Genomic DNA, 22,243 nt, shown 5'->3' on the forward strand with positions numbered 1-22,243 from the left:
TCTGTTTTTTGCTTGAAGAGGTGATGTGAGTTGCCCAAGCTCTTTCTACTAAGATGTGAAAGAAGCGACATTCAAACCCAGTTTGGCTGTCTCTGGAGCCCAAGCTCTTAATCACAGTGCTACCATGCTTCTGGCAGATAATGTTTATTGCATCTCAAGTGTGACAAATGAAAAAGAAAGGAAATCTAAGGCACTCAAGCCTGCAGGGGGACAGAGAAGACCATCAGGGATAGGACTTGTTAGCTGAACAAGAGTTAGCCAAAGAAAGCTGGAGGAGTTGAGGGGATTGTGCAGCTAGGCAGAGGAAACGTAGGAGCGAGGTGCAGAGAAACTAAAAACTAACAAACCTGTATGACTAAAAGCAAGTGACTGGAGGAGGAAGAAAGGGCGAGCAGTAAGATGCAGGCTTGCTTGTAACCCTTGTTAGTAACACAGGACTTTATCTAAATGCAGACCAGAAACACAGAATTGTCATCTCAATTAACTTAATGCTTAGTATCCTGGGGAGATGGACATCCTGAGTGAAGAATTGGATGTAACAAAGTATTTTCAATCTAGTTTTCACCTCCTCTCATATTACAAATCCTCTTGAAAAATGGTGTTTTATATTTTTATCATCTACTGTCTATCTTAGCTAACACTGACAGAAAATAAATATTATAGTTTATGATTCTGTTGGTGTCTTCACAACAGTCCCAGTCAATTTGAAATAGAAAAACATAACTGCACGAAATATCATTGCTTTCATAGGACATGTCTCAGTAAGAGTACCTATCACAGTGCCTGTTCTTATTTAAATTCATTTGATTAAATAGTTAAATTACGAAAGTAATACATCTTCTGTCAAAAGCAAAAAAAAAATTTTAAATAGGTACTTGGAGAAAGGTCATGCAGCATACACAATGTTCACAACTCACTTTGAATCCTTCTGTCCTGGGCTAATATAAATAAGTATATAAGTTTAAAAAATAAACAAAAAAAAAGTGGACTTGATTTTCCCCCTTATTGGGTAGAACCCAGGTCAGAGTCTCACCAGATCATGTGCCTTGGTTTATCACTCTTGCCCGGAGCAAGAAAAATCTCTCATTTCTGGGGATTCCCTTCCTCAAAGTTTCCAAATTGTGGGCCCCCCTCCCTAAGTCTGAGTATTTGCCAGGAGAAGTGGACTAAGGCTGCGAGTCCACAGTCACCCAACATCGTTCTCACTCATGATTTCTTCAAGGTGGCCATGGCCCCCTGTATCCTAATGTCCTCTCTGCCTTTTCAGGAACCTCAGTTTGTAGCTGGGCGTGCACCACCAGCCTCCGGCAGTTAGACGTAGTCACGTAGGTGTTGGCCATTGAGGTGCAAGCTAAACTAATGTGTGAAAAAGCCCAGGAAATGTCTTCTATGGGGGATACCGAGCAGGACCCTGGGGGGCTCCTGGACACAAAAGCCTTTCTGTGTCCCCCATTTCCTGATTACAGGAAATAGGCTTCGTTCAGCCTCCACGACCTCCCCTGAGTTCCAATGGGCAGGTTCAAACAGTTGCTAATCAAGGAAGGGAGGGGATGCAGAGACAAGGGAGGAGCAGCTAAGAAACAATAGTGCAGCCTGGGGGCAGGGTCCCAGTCCCCCATCCACATAAACAACAAGGTCCTACTATATAGCACAGGAAACTATATCCAGTCTCCTGGGATAAACCATAATGGAAAAGAATATTAAAAAATAGAATGTAGGGACTTCCCTGGTGGCAAAGTGGTTAGGACTCCATGCTCCCAATGCAGGGGGCCCAGGTTCGATCCCTCCTCAGGGAATTAGATCCCACGTGCATGCCGCAGCTAAGGGTTCGCATGCCGCAACTAAGGAACCCACCTGCCGCAACTGAGACCTGGCACAACCAAATAAATAAAATAAATTTTTAAAAAAAGAATGTCTGTATGTGTAAAAGTGAGTGCCTTTGCTGTACAGCAGATTGGCACAGCATTGTAAATCAACTCTACTTCAGTAAAAAAAAAAAAAAAAAAAAAAAAAAAACAACTCAACAACAACAAAAACCTAATTCAAAAATGGGCAAAGAATTTGAATAGACATTTCTCGAGTGAAGATATACAAATGTCAAACCAGCGCATGAAAAGATGTTCAAAGTCCCTAGTCATTAGGGAAATGCAAATCAAAACCACAATGAAACACCATTTCACACCCAGTGGGATAGCTGTTCTCAAAAAAAAATAAAAATAACAAGTGTTGGTGAGGATATGGAGAAATTGGAACCCTGGTGCACTGCTCCTGGGGCTGTAAAATGGTATGGTCTGGTGGAAATCAGTTTGGTGATTCTTCAAAAAGTTAAACATAGAATGACCATATGATCCAGCAATTCCACTCCTAGGTGTATAACCAAAAGAAAAGAAAGCAGGGACTCAAACAGATACTTGAACACCAATGTTCATAGCAACATTATTCACAACAGCCAAAGAATAGAAACATTTAGAATATAGAGACAAGATGTGATACATACCTACAACCGAGTACTTTTCAACAGTAAAAAGGAATGCAATTCTGACACATTCTACAATGTGAATGAACCTTGAAAACATTATTGCAGTATAATGAATAAACAGATATATTCTTCAGGGTGGGAGCTGGTTACCAGAAAAACTAACTGTGATTAGAGAGTTAGAACTTTCAGCCCCATCCTCAATGTCCAGGGAGCAGGGATGGATTAGAGATGTAGTTCAGCCACCAATGGTGATCACTGTGTGGTTTGGGAAGGCTTCTGGGTTGGGGAACACCTGGACATGCTGGGCAGGCAGTGCACCCAGAGGGGGCGTGGAAGCTCTGTGCCCCGCCCCCTGTAGCTTGCCCTCTTCCATTTGGCTGTTCCTGGGCTGAATCTTTGATAATAAAATTATTAGTACAGCATTTTCCTGAGGTCTGAGTTGTTCTATGGAATTATGCCACCTGAGGGGATGTCATGGGAACCTCCAAATCTGTAGTAGGCCAGGCGGAAGTGGGAGCGGCCTGGGGGCCCCGTTTGCAGCTGGCATCTGAAGTAGGGGCAGTCTTGTGGGACTGAGCCCTTACCCTGTAGGGTCTGTGTTGACTCTAGTAGTTAGTGTCAGACTTGAATGGAATTGGAGGACACCCAGCTGATGTCAGAGAACTGGCGTTGGAACCATGTCATTTGGTGTCAGGAAAGAGCTCAGATATTTATGTTAAGTGAAATAAGCCAGACACAAAAAGACGGATATTGTGATTGTGTTTGTATAAGGTACTTAGAGTGGAAAAATTCATAGAAACAGAAAGTAGAATAGAGTTTACCAGGAAATGAGGGCGAGGTGAATGGACAGTTACTGTTTAATGGGTCCAGAGTTTCTGTTTGGGATGGTGAAGAAGTTCTGGAAATGGAGAGTGGTGATGGTTCCACCATATTGCGAATGTACTTAATGCCAGTGAACTGTACACTTAAAAAGGGTTAACATTGTAAATCTTGGTATGTATATCTGCCCAATAAAAAAGTAACAAAAATATATTTTAAAAATAGTAATCTTGGGCTTCCCTGGTGGCGCAGTGGTTGAGAGTCCGCCTGCCGATGCAGGGGACACGGGTTCGTGCCCCTATCCCGGAGGATCCCACATGCCGCGCAGCGGCTGGGCCCGCGAGCCATGGCCGCGGAGCCTGTGTGTCCGGAGCCTGTGCTCCGCAACGGGAGAGGCCACAGCAGTGAGAGGCCCGCGTACAGCAAAAAAAAAAAAAAAATTGTAATCTTATACATAAATACAAAAACACACGCAAGTTACCCCTGTAAATGTCTATTATTTCAATGGTTCATAAAATGTCATAAACTTCAAAGGGTCTCATATTTAAATCACTTAAGAGTCTACGCATTATCCTTTAAACAAAATATGAACCTCAGATGATAGGTAAGTGTTTGGTGTGTGTGGGGGGGAGTGGAAATTGGGAAGTTTCTTCTTACAGTAGGATGCCAACTCATAAACGTAGAATAATAGAATAATAATAATAGGGTTTCACACGTTGAAACCCTCAGAGTAAGAATTTATCCTGGCAATACTCAGTTCAAAGATGCTAAAACCATTGGGTGAAAGTTTGATGTGGAACAGATATTTACATATTCTCTCCATAAACTTATTCATTACAAAGGAAATAATAACTTTACAGGGAAGAAACCTGGTGGGCGCCACTTTAACCAAGTGATCAAGTTACTACGTAATGACACAAACCAACATTCTCTGCCTCCTGATATGACCCACTGGAAAGAGCACAGCATCATTTATGTAGCATTTCTGGAATAATGCATAACCTGAATCAAATCATGATGGAACATCAGGGAAAAACAGATTGAAGAGGTGGCTACAGAACAGATAGTCTGTCTTCTCCAAAAATGTCAGTATCCTTCAAGACAAAGTAGGGCTGGGGAATCATCCCAGATGAAAGGTGACTAAAGACATAGGAAAACTAAATGCAGTGTGTGGTCCTGCTATGAACCGTGCATCAGGAGGAGAAATTGATGCAAAGGATATTATTGAGACAACTGGTGAAATTTGAATCCGGTCATTAGATCAGATAATACTATTATCTCAATGATAAATTTCCTGATTTTGATCATTTCTCTGTGGTTCCGTAAATAGACGGCCACATAGGAAGGGGCATGGTATCTGCATTTACCATCAGACGATTAGGGAGAAAACTTTATAGATATATATGTGGGGAGGGAGGAAAGAGAGGACAGAGAGAGAGAGAGAGAGAGAGAGAGAGAGGGGGGAGGGAGGGAGGGAGAGAGAGCATATGAAGATAATAAAACAAACGTGCCATAACAGTTGGGGAATCTGGGTGAAAGTATATGGAGTACTGTGCACAATAATTGCAACTTTTTGGTAGATTTGTAATTGTTTCAAAATGAAAATTTTTCTGAAAGGGTAGGAAAGATTTCCCATAAAAGTGGGCCAAGTTCATGCTTCTGGAGGGAGTCCCTGGCTTTCATCAGGCTCTGACTTGAGGACACATGTTTCAAAAAGCGTGAAAAACACCCCCCCTTGAAAACCACAATTTGAAAAGACATGCACTTCCCAGTGTTCACTATTTACAATAAGAAATGGAAGCGACCTAAGTGTCCATCAGCAGATGAATGGATAAAGAAGATGTGGTACATATATACAATGGAATATTACTCAGCCATAAAAAAGGATGAAATAATGCCATTTGTGCAACATGGATGGACCTAGAGGTTATCATACTAAGTGAAGTAAGTCAGACAGAGAAAGACAAATATCATATAATACCACTTATATGTGGAATCTAAAAAACTGATACAAATGAATTTATTTACAAAACAGAAACAGACTCACAGACATAGAAAACAAATGTATGGTTACCAAGGGGGAAAGGTTGGGGGGAGGGATAAATTAGGAGATTGGAATTAAAATATACACACTACAATATGTAAAATAGATAATCAACAAGGACCTACTGTATAGCACAGGGAACTCTACTCAGTACTCTGTAATGACTGTATGGGAAAAGCATCTAAAACAGAGTGGCTATATGTGTATGTATAACTGATTCATTTTGCTGTACACCTGAAACTAACACAACATTGTAAATCAACTAAACTCCAATATAAAACAAAAAAAATTTGAAGTGTAAGACAAAATGGTAAACTAAAAACAAAACCAAGACAACCCCCAACACCTCCTCCTTTCTATTATTACTTATGTCTCTATATTTAGTCACATTCCCTCATTCTTCTAAATGGCATTTAAATTCAAATAGCAAAGATAGAGATCTTGCATCAAACAAGACAGAAAGCCTTCCTGTTAATCTGAGTATCAAAGAAGAAAAAAAGGTTTTAAGTAATGCAGTAAAACTTAAATACTGTAAAAAATAATGGCTTTTGCTACATTAGCAATGAATGTTTCTTTCTACAGTTTTTAAAACCCAATAGTTGCCAAAAAATATTATTCTCGTTCATATTATGATTCATTTATTTCTTCATTCGGAAATATTTATCAATTTTAAACAAACACTGCTCACTGCTAGAGAGGGGAAAAAAAGCTGCAAAATATCATTAGTTGACTCTTTTCATTGAAATGGGAATCAAAATATATTTATTACATTGGGAAGTCAGGTTTATTCATTGTGGCTGAGATTGATGAATATGATTGTATGTGAGAAATACATAAATAATAAAACAAAAAAATCAGTTTAAAATAAGAAAATGTCACATATGTAATCTCACAAGAATATGAACTTCAGTTCAGCTTTACTTTTATTTTTATGCTGCTTAATTTTATATACATTACACGTATCATACATACATACTTGTTATACAAAAATTTATACAAAAATCCAAGTAATTTAATATCTTAAAAAGGGAGAGGGACATACTGCATTTGATTTCTGGTACTATTGTCTTTAAATACTTTTAAATTCAGATTTCAAGGAGACAACAAATCGAAAGCCATTAATTTTTCAGAAAGACTTATGTTCACATAAATTCATTATTCAAGTATATTTTTATTGAAACAATAAACCATCTGACTGGTTTCAAAGTCAAGCTGAATAAGTCATGATGTTGAGCAAAAGCAGAGCTTTCTCTCTGTGCTTTCATCAGCCTAGAATCAGCTTCTAACATATGAGATGCAGGGCACAACCATGATTTCTATCCTGACTCTATTAAATGCCATATCATAGGGCTGACAATGCACAGCACACCCTGTACGGCTTGTCTACAGAGTCTCATTAAAAATATAATACTAGAGGGGGCTTCCCTGGTGGCACAGTGGTTGAGAGTCAGCCTGCCAATGCAGGGGACACGGGTTCGTGCCCCGGTCCGGGAAGATCCCACATGCTGCACGTGAGCCATGGCCGCTGGGCCTGCGCGTCCGGAGCCTGTGCTCCACAACGGGAGAGGCCACAGCAGTGAGAGGCCCGTGTACAGAAAAAAAAAAAAAAAAAAAAAAAAAAAAAAATATATATATATATATATATATATATAATACTAGAAAGAATAATAACAATAATTAGAAATTTTACTTTCCCTAATTTCTTTTTTACTCAATTTGAAAAAGAGTACATCATTTTCATTGTCCTTGGCAACTTGACATCATACCTGAAGGAATCATTTAAACATCCTATGGACAAAATATATATATAAACTTCTAAAAGATGTTGCTATTGTTTAATTAATTCAGTTACAATTTCGTTCTACAGTTATCAATCACAGCGAATATAAAGAATTTAAAACAATGTTCCTTACCAAAGTATTAACATGTTTTTAAAAATTGAATTGTTGAGGCATAAAAACATTGTGTGATTTGCCCAAGGTCATGGAAGGAATGAGGGCCAGAGGAAAGAGCATGTTTGTTCCTAACTGAAGTGTCTGTACTGAACCCTAGGCTATGCCACCTTGCAGAACTAGCTCGGGGCAAGGGATACAGAAACTAGATGCATTATTTAGGAATGTTTCTTTAACCTCCATTGCTGTTATTAATAAACTTAACTTTAAGAATCTATGTTTATGATACATTATTAGGAAATTATACAAAGAACCATGATCCTTTTCTGAATAATTAGGCATGTAACGAGTTATTGTTTAAATGTGACACAACAGATTGCAGAAACAAAATTGACAATACAATGTTAAACAAGTTTAGTGAAAGATACTTATTAACATGAGTTTTTAAAAAATACTAATTATAGAACCCACAAAATTTTGAAGACCGTCCTACAGACATAAACATATTAATATAAATGTATTAAAGAGTCTTCTAGTTGATCTTTTGTTTGTTATGAAAACGTTCTAGCAAAGCACTCATGATGTTTCCAGGTATTCTTTGGTGCTTATCAATCAAAGCTTGAACAGCATCCTTCGTCTATCAAGGAAACAAAAGAAAAGCCGTTATTCTTTTAGTTCTCAATGTAGATATTTAGTTAGTAAGGATTTTAATATACTATTACTTATAAGAAGTCTTCCCTAACTTAGCACCCGTCGCTACTCTGAATAAATGATTTCCTTCTCAGCACGCCCATAGCCTATTTCTTTTTTTTTTAATGTAATACTGTTTATTTAACTTCAAAACCCTTTCAGCATTTTAAACATACAAAAAAAAAATAACAGAACATTGCAAATTGTGTTTAGTACAGAAGGTTCTTGAACTTTCATTGATGCAGTGGCTCTTCCCTGTGCATAGCATATTTCTTATACTTACTTTATTAAACCTGAATTACAGATACTGTCTGCATGGTAACTTTCTACACCAGGTTGTAAGCTCCTTAAAATACATCTTAGCATTCCTCCAGCACTGAGCACAGCAATGCCTTGCACATAATAAACACTAAAAAGAACTGAAGGGAAAAAAATCAGAAGAAAAATGTAGTAGGAAATTTTCCGGTAGGTAAATGGAAGTTTTCACTCCTATTCACCCATTAGTAAACTTTTATGTATTTGTCTTTCGTGACCATACACACCAATCACATCAGGCAATGCGACAGGAAAAAGTGAGGAAAACTACGAACAAGCAGATATGCTTTAGTCCTTTACCCCAATTTCTAGATAATTTAACAGGAATTTAAATTAAGTCATAGCAATGGAAAAGTCAATTAGGATATATCAAGAAATCTTCTAAAACTAATTGTTCCCATTAAATTCATGACAAATTTCAACAATTTTTACTTGTTTTTAATTTATTTTATTGAAGTATACTTGATTTACAATAACAATTTTTACTTTAAATCAGTTTGTGGCCCTCTAAAAAATTTTTTTCTGCGTGCACATAGTGCAGGCAGGCACACCCATACACACTTCTTTCCAGATGCTAACCTTTATTAAGCCTTCTTTTTACAAATCTTGGACCTTCATTTATTTTTAAATATAATTAAGAAACCCTAGCCCAAAGATGTATTTTAAAAATATGCCTCTCTAATGCACAAGTTTTCACATCTGTGAGATGAGAACAATTTCATACACTTGATGATAAGGATTACATGAAACTGAAGCCATGTCTTCAGGCACTTAGCACAGCGACTGACACACATGTTGTGTTCTGTGCCGTGTATTTTTAAAATTTTATTCATTCACTCAGAAAATACTAGATGCTTTGGAAGCTATAACATTAGTGAAACAAGTCTCTAATCTCAAGGAGCTCATAATAAGCATAATCAAGGACAAAGTAGTTAGAATGTAAGCTCATTTGTGAGCTATATCATCTGAGATGTGAAAAGAACACATCTGAAGTTCACCGGTGGCCGGTGACCAGGGAAGTTTGCGTGAACGGGGTACTGTTTGGTCTGGGTCTCCCCCGGCCTGTAAGATTTCAACAGCAGTGAAGAAAGGAGCAAGAGAGAAAAGACCACAAGAAAACAGTTAAGCGACGGAGAGCTGGCATTTCGGATATGCGTTCATTTGCTGGGCAGTATAAGGCTTTACAGGTAGGTTTCAATTAAATCACGAAGGGAGTTAAATACCAAGTGAAAAAGTAGAGACTTTGTTTAGTATGAATTGATGTATCAAGGAAGAACTTTTGGGTGGAGAAATACGAGGTCTGCGCATTAAGAAAATACGGTTCTCGCAAAGATCACTAATGACCCCCTTTTGTCACTAAATCCCACGGACATTCTTTTCATCTGACATGACCTCTTAGTCACCATGGATCCTGCTTCTGGAACTCACACTCCTGGAGGAAAAGCTAGGTTTTCAGGACGCTCCCTTTCAACCACCTTTTGCAGATTTACACTCCCCAAATCAAGCACTGACTTATTCCTCCAAGGCTCAGTAAGCTTTCCACAGCGTTAATTACCATCCATTTGCTGACGACTCCCAGAATTTTATCTCCAGCCTCCCAGCCTTGGGTAGGAATGTTCAATATGACTTCCCTTGAATGTTTTAAAGGCACCTCAAACTCAACATGCTTAATTTAGACTGAACTAGCACTCTTTCCCCCCATCCCATCCTTTGTCCTTTCCTGAGTTCATGCCCTATTTCAGCAAATGGCCATGAATCCAGCCCAGTAACCAAAACCTGGGAACCATCCTTAACAAATCCTGCTTCTCATTCACTGAGAATAAGAATCCATTGGTGGCATCCGTTAGCTCATTCCCAGTACCACTCAAATCTACCCACTTCTCTCCACCTTCCTTCCACCTTCATAGGACATGTATATTATACATACCTGTACATATAAATAAATCTGTACTTTACATATATGTGGATGTGTGTATGCAGAATGCAGAGAGCGTGGCAAAGAGACAGATGGAAACAGAACAGATTTCTTTAAGACTGAGAGAACTTTAAGGTAGTGTCCCAAGTGCCCTCTTCAGCATGAGTACAGTGTATTTTCATTTAGATTTAGATAGTGTCTACAAAATGAATCTTCTCCACAATCAAATGCCTGAACAGTCTAGCTCCCATTTCTTAAATGAGGTTTCATTTCTACATTAATTTAGATGTTAGTAATTTTGAATTTGCGATAATCCAGGGATCATTATGCTACCGTTTATGCTTATATTGTAAACAATGGAGATTGGAAATTCATGCAATGTATCCACAAAAGGAAAATTTCAAGTATTCTTTATTGCAAGTTTACTTTAGTTCAGCAGTGACAACTTACCATCAGAAATATGGATATGGCAACTATATATTTAAGGAAATGCCCTCAAGAAATTTTACTAAACTATGCTTTCGTAGACAACTTCTGTTACTTTAAATACTGATAATAAAGTACATAAAGTAACTGGAGACAATAACTGAGGTATTTCAATGATTCAGGAAGGCCTCTTCTTTTTATTAATTTGAACTGGTAAATATATAAATATATATTTTAACATCTAAAATATCTAACTCTACCAGTGCCACGAATATATTTCTCACTCATATGAAAAATCAAGTCCCGGGAATTTAATGATCAGGAATATATTCTCCTTAACTGAGAAAAATAAGGGAACAGGGTTCATTTAATTTCAGACCTGGATGAAACCTCTGAGATATCTATTTTAATCTTCCCATTCTACAGTTGAGGACACTGAGACTCAGGGAGGAACATACCATTTACCCAACCGGACTCTGCTGCCTGGTGGGAGAGTTAGGGTTAGGACTCAGATCCCTAAACTTCCAGGCCAGTTTCTCTTCCTCTCTCTCTCCATTACCTTGTATCTTAACCATAAAAATGGACGGTATTTGTAAAAAAGTATTCCTAACTCGCTCTGACCCAATTAAATCCTAATAGTTAGGCGGGAAAAACCTTTTTAAAGAACAAAACAGAGTTCAGCTCTGTGCTAAAGGAGAATGCATTTGTCAGGGAGCTGCAGAGATGTGGTACAGCAACAATAAAGTGTGTGGGCAGAAGCAACATGACAGGGTGAGGGCTGAGCCCTGGTGTCACCTGAAGTCACCACCGTGAGGCGTCACATGGGGATGGGAGAAGTGCTGTGCGCAGAGCCTGCCCGGACCGGGAAACCAGTGTGGGAGGGGTTTCCTTTCAGGAAAAGGATTGCTACAGCTCTGAGTCAAGTCACTTAACCAGTTAGTAGAATACCTAGCAGGAGGTACGTTTTCTCAGAATGAAGCTCACAGACAAGGTACATAATGTATCATTAATGTTACCTTCGTCAAGCTTCCTACATACCAGCTACTCGATTTGAACAGTCTCATCTGATGTGACGTTCTAGCTGCCCCAGCTGGGCATCCTTTCCTAAGTGCTGGACCTTGCTCAGCCCTGGGTATTACAGTTGCTCATCCGCTCTACCTCTTCTGGGCCATCCCTGTGGAAAGGATCCAGTCCTGCCCCGTGAACGCCCAGTGTGGCTGTGTGCCTGCCTTGGCCAGTGTCACTGGGGGTGAATGGCTACTTCCAATGGCCTCTCCGAACGGAACTGTTCTTAGTAAACAAAATCCCTAGTCTGATATTCACGGGCCGAAAAATAGAGCTCCCACTTCCTTTTCCAGTTTCATCTCAACCAAATGCTCCCTACCCACTCAACTAGTGATTCCCCCAGTTTATTCCAGAGCTGTTATTAGCTGCTATTCCAGGAAAAACCAGGAGCTGGTTTTGGTCAGATGAGACTGGGCAATGCTCTTCGAAACAAAGTTAAATAGACCTCTTTATTGTGGGGCTTCTTAGAACCTTCACGATGTTCACGTGCTTTGCGAAATTCCTGAAGGCGAATTTATTAGGCACCCTTCCCAACCTCACTGGCCTAGTCCCATCAGGCTGCTCTACACTGTTGGTGTGTGCAGTCGACTTTCCTACCACCGTTTCTTTGTTGGAACTCTTCCCTCCTGCCCCAAGTCCGCATGTCCAAGTCCCGTCCGTCTTTCAAGACCTACCACAAACGACCTCAATTCTAGGAAGTGTTTCCTATTTTTTCCCTCACAAAGCAGTCTCCTTCCCTTTTGAGCTTCTCCTGGTCTCACTCAAACTCAGCCTCCCTACTGCTTCTAGTGATCTTTCTAAAAGCAAACCTATTACATCAGTCATCTGCTTTCAGTAGCTACCCCTGGCTTTCAAGAAACAAAATCAAGGATGTGCCTTCGTGGTCCAGATACTCCTATGTTTCCAGCCTCATTGTCTACACTCTCTATCCCTTTAGCTACCCCAGACCACCCTCAACTCCCTGAAGACTTTACGCCAGTTCGTGCTGCCATCCTTTCATACGCTGTTTCCTCTACCTCTCTACTCTTCATCCAGCGAATCCCTTTTCGCCTTTCAAAACTGAATTCAAGCATCACTTCCTTCAAGGAGGCGTCCCTGGTTTAATGTAGATGTCTTTCGTTTGTGTTTCCATAATACCCTAAAACAGCAGTTCTCAACCAGGGGAGATTTTGTCTCCCAGGGGATAATGGCAACATCTAGAGATTTTTTTTTTATTGTCACAGTGAGTGAGGGATAGCGATGAGATGCTACCAGCATCTAGTGAGTAAACACCTACAGTGCACAGAACAACTGCACAACAAAATACCAATAGTGCCCAGGTTGAGAAATCGTGCCGCAAGCACACCATTGTGCTAATGCATCACCTTAAAAGCATCGATTTAGTTATTTACCTGCCACACTGGGCCATAAGTTCCTAGAATAACAGCAGTAGCCAGCAGTCATGGAACACTTACTAGATGGCAGACACTGCTCTCAATCATGGATATCCTCAATCGCATGTGACCGCCAGGGGTAACTCTGTGAGTGGGCTCCATTCTCTCCCCTGCTCCCCTGCCTGAGCAAACACACAGTGGCACTAGAACAATCCGACTTCACAACCCACACTCTTAAACACGATTCCATTTTCCTCCCAAGGTATTTCTACCAGACAAAATCAATTTCTTTTCATGGAGGTCAAAGCTTTCTTCTTCTGAATATCACTTAACGAAACCTTTTAATTAACGGTGCCAAGAATTTTAACCTCAACACAATTGGCATTTTAGAAAGAACGGTTCCTTGTTGGGGGCGGGGCGGGTGTCCTGTGCACTATAGAATGTTTACAAGCATCCCCGGCCTCTGCCCACTGGATGCCAACAGCACGACCTCCTCCCGAGTCTCGTCCGTGGTGACAATAAAAATGTCTCCAGACGTTGCCAGATGTCCCCCGGGGGGAAAATCGCCACTGATCCAGAACATGCTTGTAGAATTAATTAATTTTTAAAATAAAACCTGAAAGTACAAATGTGTCCTAAAACTAAGAAAGAAAGAATAATTTACCTTTTCAGCTAGTTCTTCTGCTGTGATCTTTGGATCGTACGGAATGGGGTCACCTAAATAGGTGCGTAACTTCACTGGAAAACCTCCATACATTGGAGCAAACGGATAGCGGAACTTCTCATACAGCCACCTAAATAACCCTGTTTTAAAGAAAACAAAATCATTTTAATTGGTTAAATATTCTGAGCATATAACTGTAAACTTTCAAGTTAATTATGTAAGACTTAGAGGATGTAGGCAAACAGGATCACCTCCTGGCAATTAATACAATATTTTTTAAAAGATGAGCTTTTCATTGATCGTAGCAAATGTACCACACTAATGCAAGATGTGAATAACAGAAGAAACTGGGGAGTGGTGAGGTTTGTGGGTACTCTCTATGCCTTCTGCTCAATTTTTCTGTAAACCTAAAAATGCTCAAAAAAATAAGGTCTATTAATTAGGGGGGAAAGATGAGCTTTTAAAAATATAAGAATTTTAAAAGGCAAACTAATTACTATTATTGCAAAACACAGCATAAAGATTGCAACAAAAAGCTAGAAGCTAAAAAGTCTAGAGACTCACAAATACGTTGACTTACACAAACAAAAGAAAAAATGAAAGCATAAAATAAATTCAAGTAAACATGAGACTAAAATGCACCAATAAACTAAGTAAAGACTAAAAACATTACTGTAAACTAGGAAAAAGAATTATTAATGCTAATGACCAACCATGAAATTTAGCAAGAATAAAAGTGGTAGTAATGTAACATAAACTGATGGACTAAGACTAAGTTTTAACAAAAGAATCCAAAAAATGACAAGCAACATGGAATACATAATTAAGAATTGTACTGAAAGTTTAAAACACTTTATATATGGAAACAGAATATACCATAAGACCCAAAGTAATACTCAAAAAAATATACCACTACACACCAACTTTTGAGATATTCAACTTTTAAAGTAAAAAAAGCAATCAAAAAGAATTTTAAAACCACTTTACAATTAAAGAAACAAAATTAGGAATAATTTCTGGTATGCAACTTAAATTCTAAAGAAATGATCTGAGAGAAAATTAGAAGGATTAATTACACAACAAAAGTTGAACATCACATCAATCTGCCTTTCTATTCCAAATTTGAAGAAAAAGAACTAAAAAAACCATAATGGAATATCAACAATATACCAACACAGACATAAAAGGAACAACAGAAGTTTAAGGTTTTCAGGATGGGATTTGTATGTGGACAGGAACACTAACAATATAGCACTAGGGATAAAACATAACCAATCAAATATAATATATAAACCATAGGGTACAAATCAAACTATAAAACAAACAAACAAAAAAGAGACTTTGCAAAGAGAAAGCACATTGAATTGTTATCACTCTTATAGCTAGGTTCAAAACTTACTTTGCTATCAATAAATTAAAGGTAGGCAAAAAGAACTTTTCAATGTAAATCTATCATGGTTCAAAAAAAAAACAAGAGGTAACCAAAATAAATTAAAGCAAATGATATCTCCTTAGGTTGTTAATCTTAATTCAATATTTTCTTGTCTAAGAACCTACTGTATAGCACAGGGAACTCTATTCAACACTCTGTAATGACCTATATGGGAAAAGAATCTAAAAAAGAGTGGCTATGTGTACATGTAGAACTGATTCACTTTGCTGTACACCTGAAACTAACACAACATTGTAAAATCAACTATACTCCAATAGAAATTAATTTTTTAAAATTTAAAAGATTTATACAAGCATATATATATATATATATATATATATATATATACTTTTTTCAAGATAAATAGACTTTCAAATTCTGCCCTCCCCCCAATTTTTTTATTGCCATCCATTTTTAAACCTGTCACTTCTTCAGGAATGAGTTAGGAAGATAGTCTTTATTTACAAATAAGTACATTGGTTTTAAACCTCAACAACATGGTTTAACACAGTAAATTAGAAAATTCACTCTGTAATTTTAAAAAGCCCATGATAAATAAGCTTCAGTGTATACGTGAGACTCTTAACAAAAATCTAACATCTAGAACCACCATTACTTAGAACCAGTTATCATTTAGATTTTAAAGAGAAAACATCTAAAGAGTATATGCATTTTCTAAAGTAATAATTCAAGAAGTTTTCCTGTAGTGTTCAAAAGCCCAAATATTTAAAATATTACATTCTAAATATTACATTACAATTAGAAAAACCATATGAATCAGAACTTACTTGTTCCGCCAAGGGATCTAAATCCTTCTCGAATATTTTGTGTAAACATAGGAATAATGGGCTAAAGAGAGAATTTGAATTAAAAAGTAAATACATTAATCCATTTGATGTCTCTAATGCAAACTTTTGAGGGCCTGTTTAAGTTACAAAACCAAGGCATTTTAAAAATAAAGGTATACTGTTATCACCAGTGTGATTTATCAGACTAAAATTAACATGATCATTTGTAGAAAAATATAAACTGAAAACACTACCTTCTAGTGGTAATACATAATATTCCATTTACCAACTTTCCTATCATTCCACATGAACTCTTGAAACTCAAAATTAAGATTAAAGTGACCATTAATTTCATTAAGTAAAATGAATGTGCTAATTAAATTGGTTTCAGTGGGCTACTGAAGAAAAAGTTTCAAGACAGAAATTCTCTCTATGGAGAAACTTACATATGTTCAAATGACAAGTTTTAGCAAGATGCTGCCATGGAATTAGTGAAACACCATTTTTTTGTGAGCTTATTAAATCTAATAATGTTCAACATCAATGAAAAGTAAGTATAATACTCAACACCAAAAAAAAGAAAAAAGGAAAAACATATACATAAAAGAACTCTTTCTATCATTATTTTGGAGGATATCTGCTCAAAAGTTCATGGTTTCTATTTTTCCATGAATATTATTGATTAAATATGATTTTTTAAAAATGGAGACCTTATCTAAATGTCATGAAACAATGGATAAAGGAGCAAAGGATCATGTAAGGAAGTTACGCCACGGCGAAACTGAAGTAGATAAAAAAAATTGAATAAAACACTTTAAAAGGTACACAAAATATACTGAATTAAATGATGTTTTAGAATAGATAAAACTGGAAGTGAGGGGCGAGGATCACATTACTTACAGTCTACTATCAGCATTTGTTAATACAGAATTACCTGCCTGGGTGAGCAGGGTTTGAAACGTTTAAATAAGCTGACATTTAAAAAGCCATTCCTTTTCAGCTTTGGAAAGCAGTAAAATCTGGTGGACTAAAGGAAAGAGACTACAGGCACAGCTTTCTTCATAAAACTTACTCCCTTTCAATCACCTAACTGATCATTTATTTATTATCTCTCTCCCCTCACTAGAAGGAAGACCCCCCCATAGCAGAGACTTGGTTTCATTCACTGCTGGAAACACCTAGAACAGTGCCTGGAATAAAGCAGGTACTAAAAGACAGTGTGACAGGTGAACTAAAGAAGGAATGAATCAACAGGACAGAGAGAAAATGCTTCTAAGGAATTAGCTTGTATTCTCTGAATACAAAGGGTAGGAAACAGGCAGCAACAATTTTAAAACCAGAAAAGCCGGGTAAAGAGGCAGCAGTCCGATGAATAATTTAAAATCTGATGGAGTTAATTCACAAAGCTAACAACTAAGACAAAGTAGACTGACTCTTTTGTAAAAAAATTCAGATTATGATTTTCCTAAAACCACCACTAGTTTTGTAGAATAAAGTGATGGTTGGAATCCTACTGTTTTAAATACTTGTACAATGCCTTTAGAGTTGAGAACTTGAGAATCCCAAGAAGGAACAGAAAGCTTTCAGCTCATATATACACCACTTTGCCTTCTCTGATCAGTGCTGCTAGATTTTCGTCTACTGACTGGCATGAAACCCGAAGTTAGTATTGAAGGATGCACTTTATAAAGACTCTTCAGGTATATATATCATCCTTTAAATGGCTAACTCTCCAGAAGCTGGGCATTTCTAGAAGATACTAAACAGGAGAAAGCTTACCCTACAAACTCAGTATTCCAGGCTATACCCTGGTTTCTAAATTTACATTCAAGCTTTCAGCCTTACAGCTGCAAGCATTACCTTATTACAACTTCATACTGTAGTTCGTTCCTTTGTTTGTGCACACTTTGTATAACAAGGTAGTTGCATAAGTAACTTAGAATCAAATTGCTTACATGTATACATGTATCTCTGTATGTGTATGTACACGTGTGTGAAGCGGTAGAGAATGTTTGGTTTGTTAAAACTATTCTTGGGGAATAGAGCGTGGCCTTGGAGTCTTAACTTTGCCACAAAAATTTAAGTGGGAACCATTGGACAGGTCACTAAACCTGTTTCTTCATGTATGAAATGACAATAATAATAATTATCCCATCTCAAGGTTTTTATAGATTGAGATAATACATATAAACAATTTTATTGAAACGAATGCTATTTTCTTTTACATCTGTTATTTGTTTTCCAATTAGAGTAAATGGGCTCTTTTTTTCCCAAATTATTTAGCTACGAAATTACCTAAAAATTCTTAGCAAAGTCAGAATTCTCAGGAATTCACAAAATAAGAGTGATTTAGATTATATCAAAAAGCCTGTAACTTGCAGACGAGTCTTAAATATTTTCTGCCAATATTTTGTGAATTTCCGTTGATGACATAGATTGTTTTCACTTGAATTTCCATTCCTTTGTTTCAATTTAAATGTGGTTAGCCTTGTAACAACAGTCATAACTTTTTATTCAAAGTTTATGATAATTCTGTGAGACCTAAGAAGGGCTTTTTCAAATAAGCTGCTGGTGCCATTTACAACTGTATCCACATGTGACTGAAAGGCTTCCCTCACGGATCTGCAAGGCCCTCTAATCTTGGGGTCGGCGGACTCACTGTGAAGTGTACCCGCTGCCTGCGGTCCTGAACTGTAAGCTCTGCTTCTGACTTGCTGTGTAACAGGGTCCCTCCATCCCTTCATCTCTGTGTGCCTGAGTTTCCTCATCTGTAACATGGGAATAATTACATATGTCACCTACTTACTGTACAGGGGTACCAACATAAAGCCTTTAAAAGTGCTAAGAAAGGTTAGGGTGGTACAGATTTATCAGTGATACAGTGCTATTTTGTAAATCAGCAACGTTAAAGATTTTTGTTTATTAACTTGTAAAAGGCTGTTTATTAAATTTTCTCAAGTTTTGTACAAAAAACCTTAAATTATCTACGTTATCGGGTTTTTTTTTTTTTTTTTTTTTGGCTGTGTTGGGTCTTCGTTGCTGTGCACGGGCTTTCTCTAGTTGCAGCGAGCGGGGACTACTCTTCGTTGCGGTGCATGGGCTTCTGATTGTGTGGCTTCTCTTGTTGTGGAGCATGGGCTCTAGGCACATGGGCTTTAGTAGTTGTGGCACGTGGGCCCAGCAGTTATGGCTCACGGGCTCTAGAGCACAGGCTCAGTAGTTGTGGCGCACGGGCTTAGTTGTTCTGTGGCACGTGGGATCTTCCTGGACCAGGGCTAGAACCCGTGTCCCCTGAATTGGCAGGTGGATTCTTAACCACTGCGCTACCAGGGAAGCCCTATCTAGGTTATCTTAATTAATTATCTAGAAACTCATGGATTGATAAAAGGGCTTCTTTCTCTATACAATTTTTTTCTTTCAAGACTTCTTCCAGGCAATGGTCCTTAAAACTGTAACTTAAGGATGAGGAATTAGAATTCCATGATCAATCTGTGTGATTACAAATCTATTTTTATCACTTTTATCTTAAACCTTGGAAGAAATAATTCTCTCAGAATACAAACCTGAAAATTGAACTATCTTTAAGTTTTTAGCTGTTATTATTGCTTTAATGTACATTTATGCTGATTAACCTTAATTTCTGAACAACTGTGCATATATCGTCTTATATTCTACATTATTCATAAAGTCTAAGGTTTTGTTTTCTACCTTAGTACATAAGACTTTTTGGAAAATAAAATGGGCTATAAATTAATTTTCTGTATCATTAATAGTATTAACATAGACAAATTCAAAAGACTCCTTTCTTGTAGTGTTTAAAAAATCAATTCAACAAATACAGAGAGCCTAGTAAGTGCTAGTCATTGTACTAGGAACTCAGAATATAAAAAGTGGCTTTGTCCTAAGGGGGTCTATAATCTACTATAGGACAGTAGTGTTTAAATTTTTATGTTGTCCATTATTAAACACTTGGACAAGTACATTAACTTATACCAAGATCACATTGTTAAAGCACTATAGCAATAACTTACTTCTAGGAATTACATATACAAATATGTAGCGAATAGAGCTCAATGTATTTTATTTTACTGTAACTCTGCAATTAAAAAATAAAGGGAAAATGTCCATTCTTCTTCAAATGTTGCTTTTGGGTTAGAAGGAGTCATCCATAATCCTTTCCTTTTTAATCAAAAGTCTGTATCTGCAAGATGAACAGGCAAGCTAAGGGTGCAGACTGGTGTCTATATGACAACAGTGGAAACACACACAAAAAAAACAGAAATGTGAAAGTATTAGCAGCAGTCTCTAACTAATTGGCCTGGAAAAAGAAAACCACCTTGTCAAGTGCTATGATTTCTTTTTCTAATAGACAATCTATAATGAAAACAAACAGAAAACAAAGAAGAAACATTCCATAAGTAATAAATGTTTCATAGGATAAAGTACAATACAGAGACCAAAAAGCTTAGATATACTTTCCAAGGCAAAAGAAAAGAACAAGATGGCATTCAGATTTTCCAGTTTACTAAGTAGAATAATTACAGTGAATCCCAGGGAACACTTAATTTTATTGACAAATGCGTTCTTTTAAAAAGATCTAAATTACACCAATATCTCTTTCTCATCTTTATTCATACTATTAGAGAGCTGATCACATTTGCTGATGAAAAATGGTAGAAACCATATATTATTTGAGCTCTATTGTTATATAAATTGGTCACAGATAAAAGAATTATAATGAAACCAACCAATAGCCATCACTGAAACATGCCAACTCAGTTGAACCAAAGGATTAAAATACAGAGTTGGATTGATTGTACTTATGAAAAAAAGTATAACTGAAGGAATACAAAAAATTTCATAAATGTGATTAAAAGAAGCTGGATTTTGAAGCATAAAACAAAGCTTCGTTAGATATTTGCAAATTTCCAGATTGAATTTTTTTATAAAGATGGCTTCCCACACACAAGGAATATTTCTCTATTGTTATCTTAGAGTTACAGACACTGATTTTTAAAGTAGTGCAATGACAGTATCTAAATTCTGATATACTCTTGAGCTATTTACGCATTTATTTTAAAGTAGATACAGCTTTCCTTTAATAATCAGTTTTATACAACTCACCACTTTTGCATCAATTGCAACCTGAGCGAAGCCTTTACGATTACCCCACACGATGTTGTAGGTCTCATCGCTAATCAGGGCTTCTCGAACACCACCTGGTGAGATAGCTAACAAGTGACCACTCCGCAGAATTTCAACACATTTTTCTCTTGGTCCATGTATAGCACAAAATACATCAAGTAATAAACTAAACCCTGTAAGAAACATTAGCATGAAGATATATCTTAAGTACTTCTTGTCCAATTCTTCAAGAGCAAAAATCTTCACAACCTACATAATGTACTATCTATACTTAAATCAGTAAATTCTTTTTTTTACATTTTTTTAAACCAACAACAACTCTTAAGGTTAACATAAGATTAATATTGCTGGTAAATTAATAGCTATGTCTTGTTGATTACTTCCTCAGGGATCACCTACTACTCTGACTACATATTCAAATTCTTAATTAAAACTCATGGGACTTCCCTGGTGGTCCAGTGGTTAAGACTCCATGCTTCCACTGCAGGGGGCACAGGTTCGATCCCTTGTCGGGGAACTAAGATCCCACATGCTGTGCTGTGTGGAGGCCAAAAAAAAAAAAAAAAAAAAAACACCTGGGAAAATAGGGATTCTTATCCCCATTTTACAGATGAGAAAAGTTGACTCAGAGATTTAAGAAGCTTGCTCCAAGTCACACACCTAGCAAAGGGCAGGGCAGAGGTATGTCTAGTCCAAAGCTCCTTCCACTGCATCTCATGGCCAAACACTGTCTACAGTATTTATTAGAGCAATCAGAAAGGACATCCCATCAGCAATCACACATCTAATCTTCCATTAACCCTATAAGAAAGAGAATCACTCAAGAGAATGTGAGTCTGACTAGTCTAGCCCTACCAAAATTGGCAAGCCACAGTTAAATCTATTGAAATAAAAGTTACATACTGCTAATTCCACAATAAAAATTTTTAAATCAACAATAATAGCAATAATAGCAATATCATTAAGAGTTTTTAATAAAGTGAGTGGTTGGCTCAGGAACAATTAATTCCAGTCTTAATATTATACAGTTTTTCAAATTACAACTATTTATGGATGAAAGAAATAATCCTATCAGTAATTAAATATTTTAACCAAATTCTAAACTGGAAATTTGGAGGATTGATGTTTGTATACATTATCCCTTGAGACTGGGAAATATGGGGATGGATAGTGAAAACTGTGCAGAATAACCAAAC

The 22,243-nt window shown here is 37.2% G+C and overlaps 1 protein-coding gene across 6 annotated transcripts in view; it reads right to left on the bottom strand.

The window, feature by feature from the left end:
* Nucleotides 1-6,247: 6,247 nt before the first annotated feature.
* Nucleotides 6,248-22,243, bottom strand: part of TMEM68 (transmembrane protein 68) — a 34,589-nt gene continuing 18,593 nt past the window's right edge. For 4 of the 6 annotated variants that reach the window (XM_081258213.1, XM_081258214.1, XM_081258215.1 and 1 more), the window contains 4 exons: nucleotides 21,027-21,220; nucleotides 15,903-15,963; nucleotides 13,683-13,822; nucleotides 6,248-7,871 (listed from right to left, as the gene is read on the bottom strand). In XM_081258213.1, coding sequence (XP_081114339.1) covers nucleotides 7,767-7,871; nucleotides 13,683-13,822; nucleotides 15,903-15,963; nucleotides 21,027-21,220 — 500 coding nt within the window. In that variant the 3' untranslated portion in view covers nucleotides 6,248-7,766. The remainder of the gene's footprint in view (nucleotides 7,872-13,682; nucleotides 13,823-15,902; nucleotides 15,964-21,026; nucleotides 21,221-22,243) is intronic. The other 2 variants (XR_014017733.1, XM_081258217.1) reach the window with 2 other exon arrangements.

This window comes from Mesoplodon bidens, assembly GCF_964165515.1.
Source record: "Mesoplodon bidens genome assembly, chromosome: 16".
NCBI lineage: Eukaryota > Metazoa > Chordata > Mammalia > Artiodactyla > Ziphiidae > Mesoplodon > Mesoplodon bidens.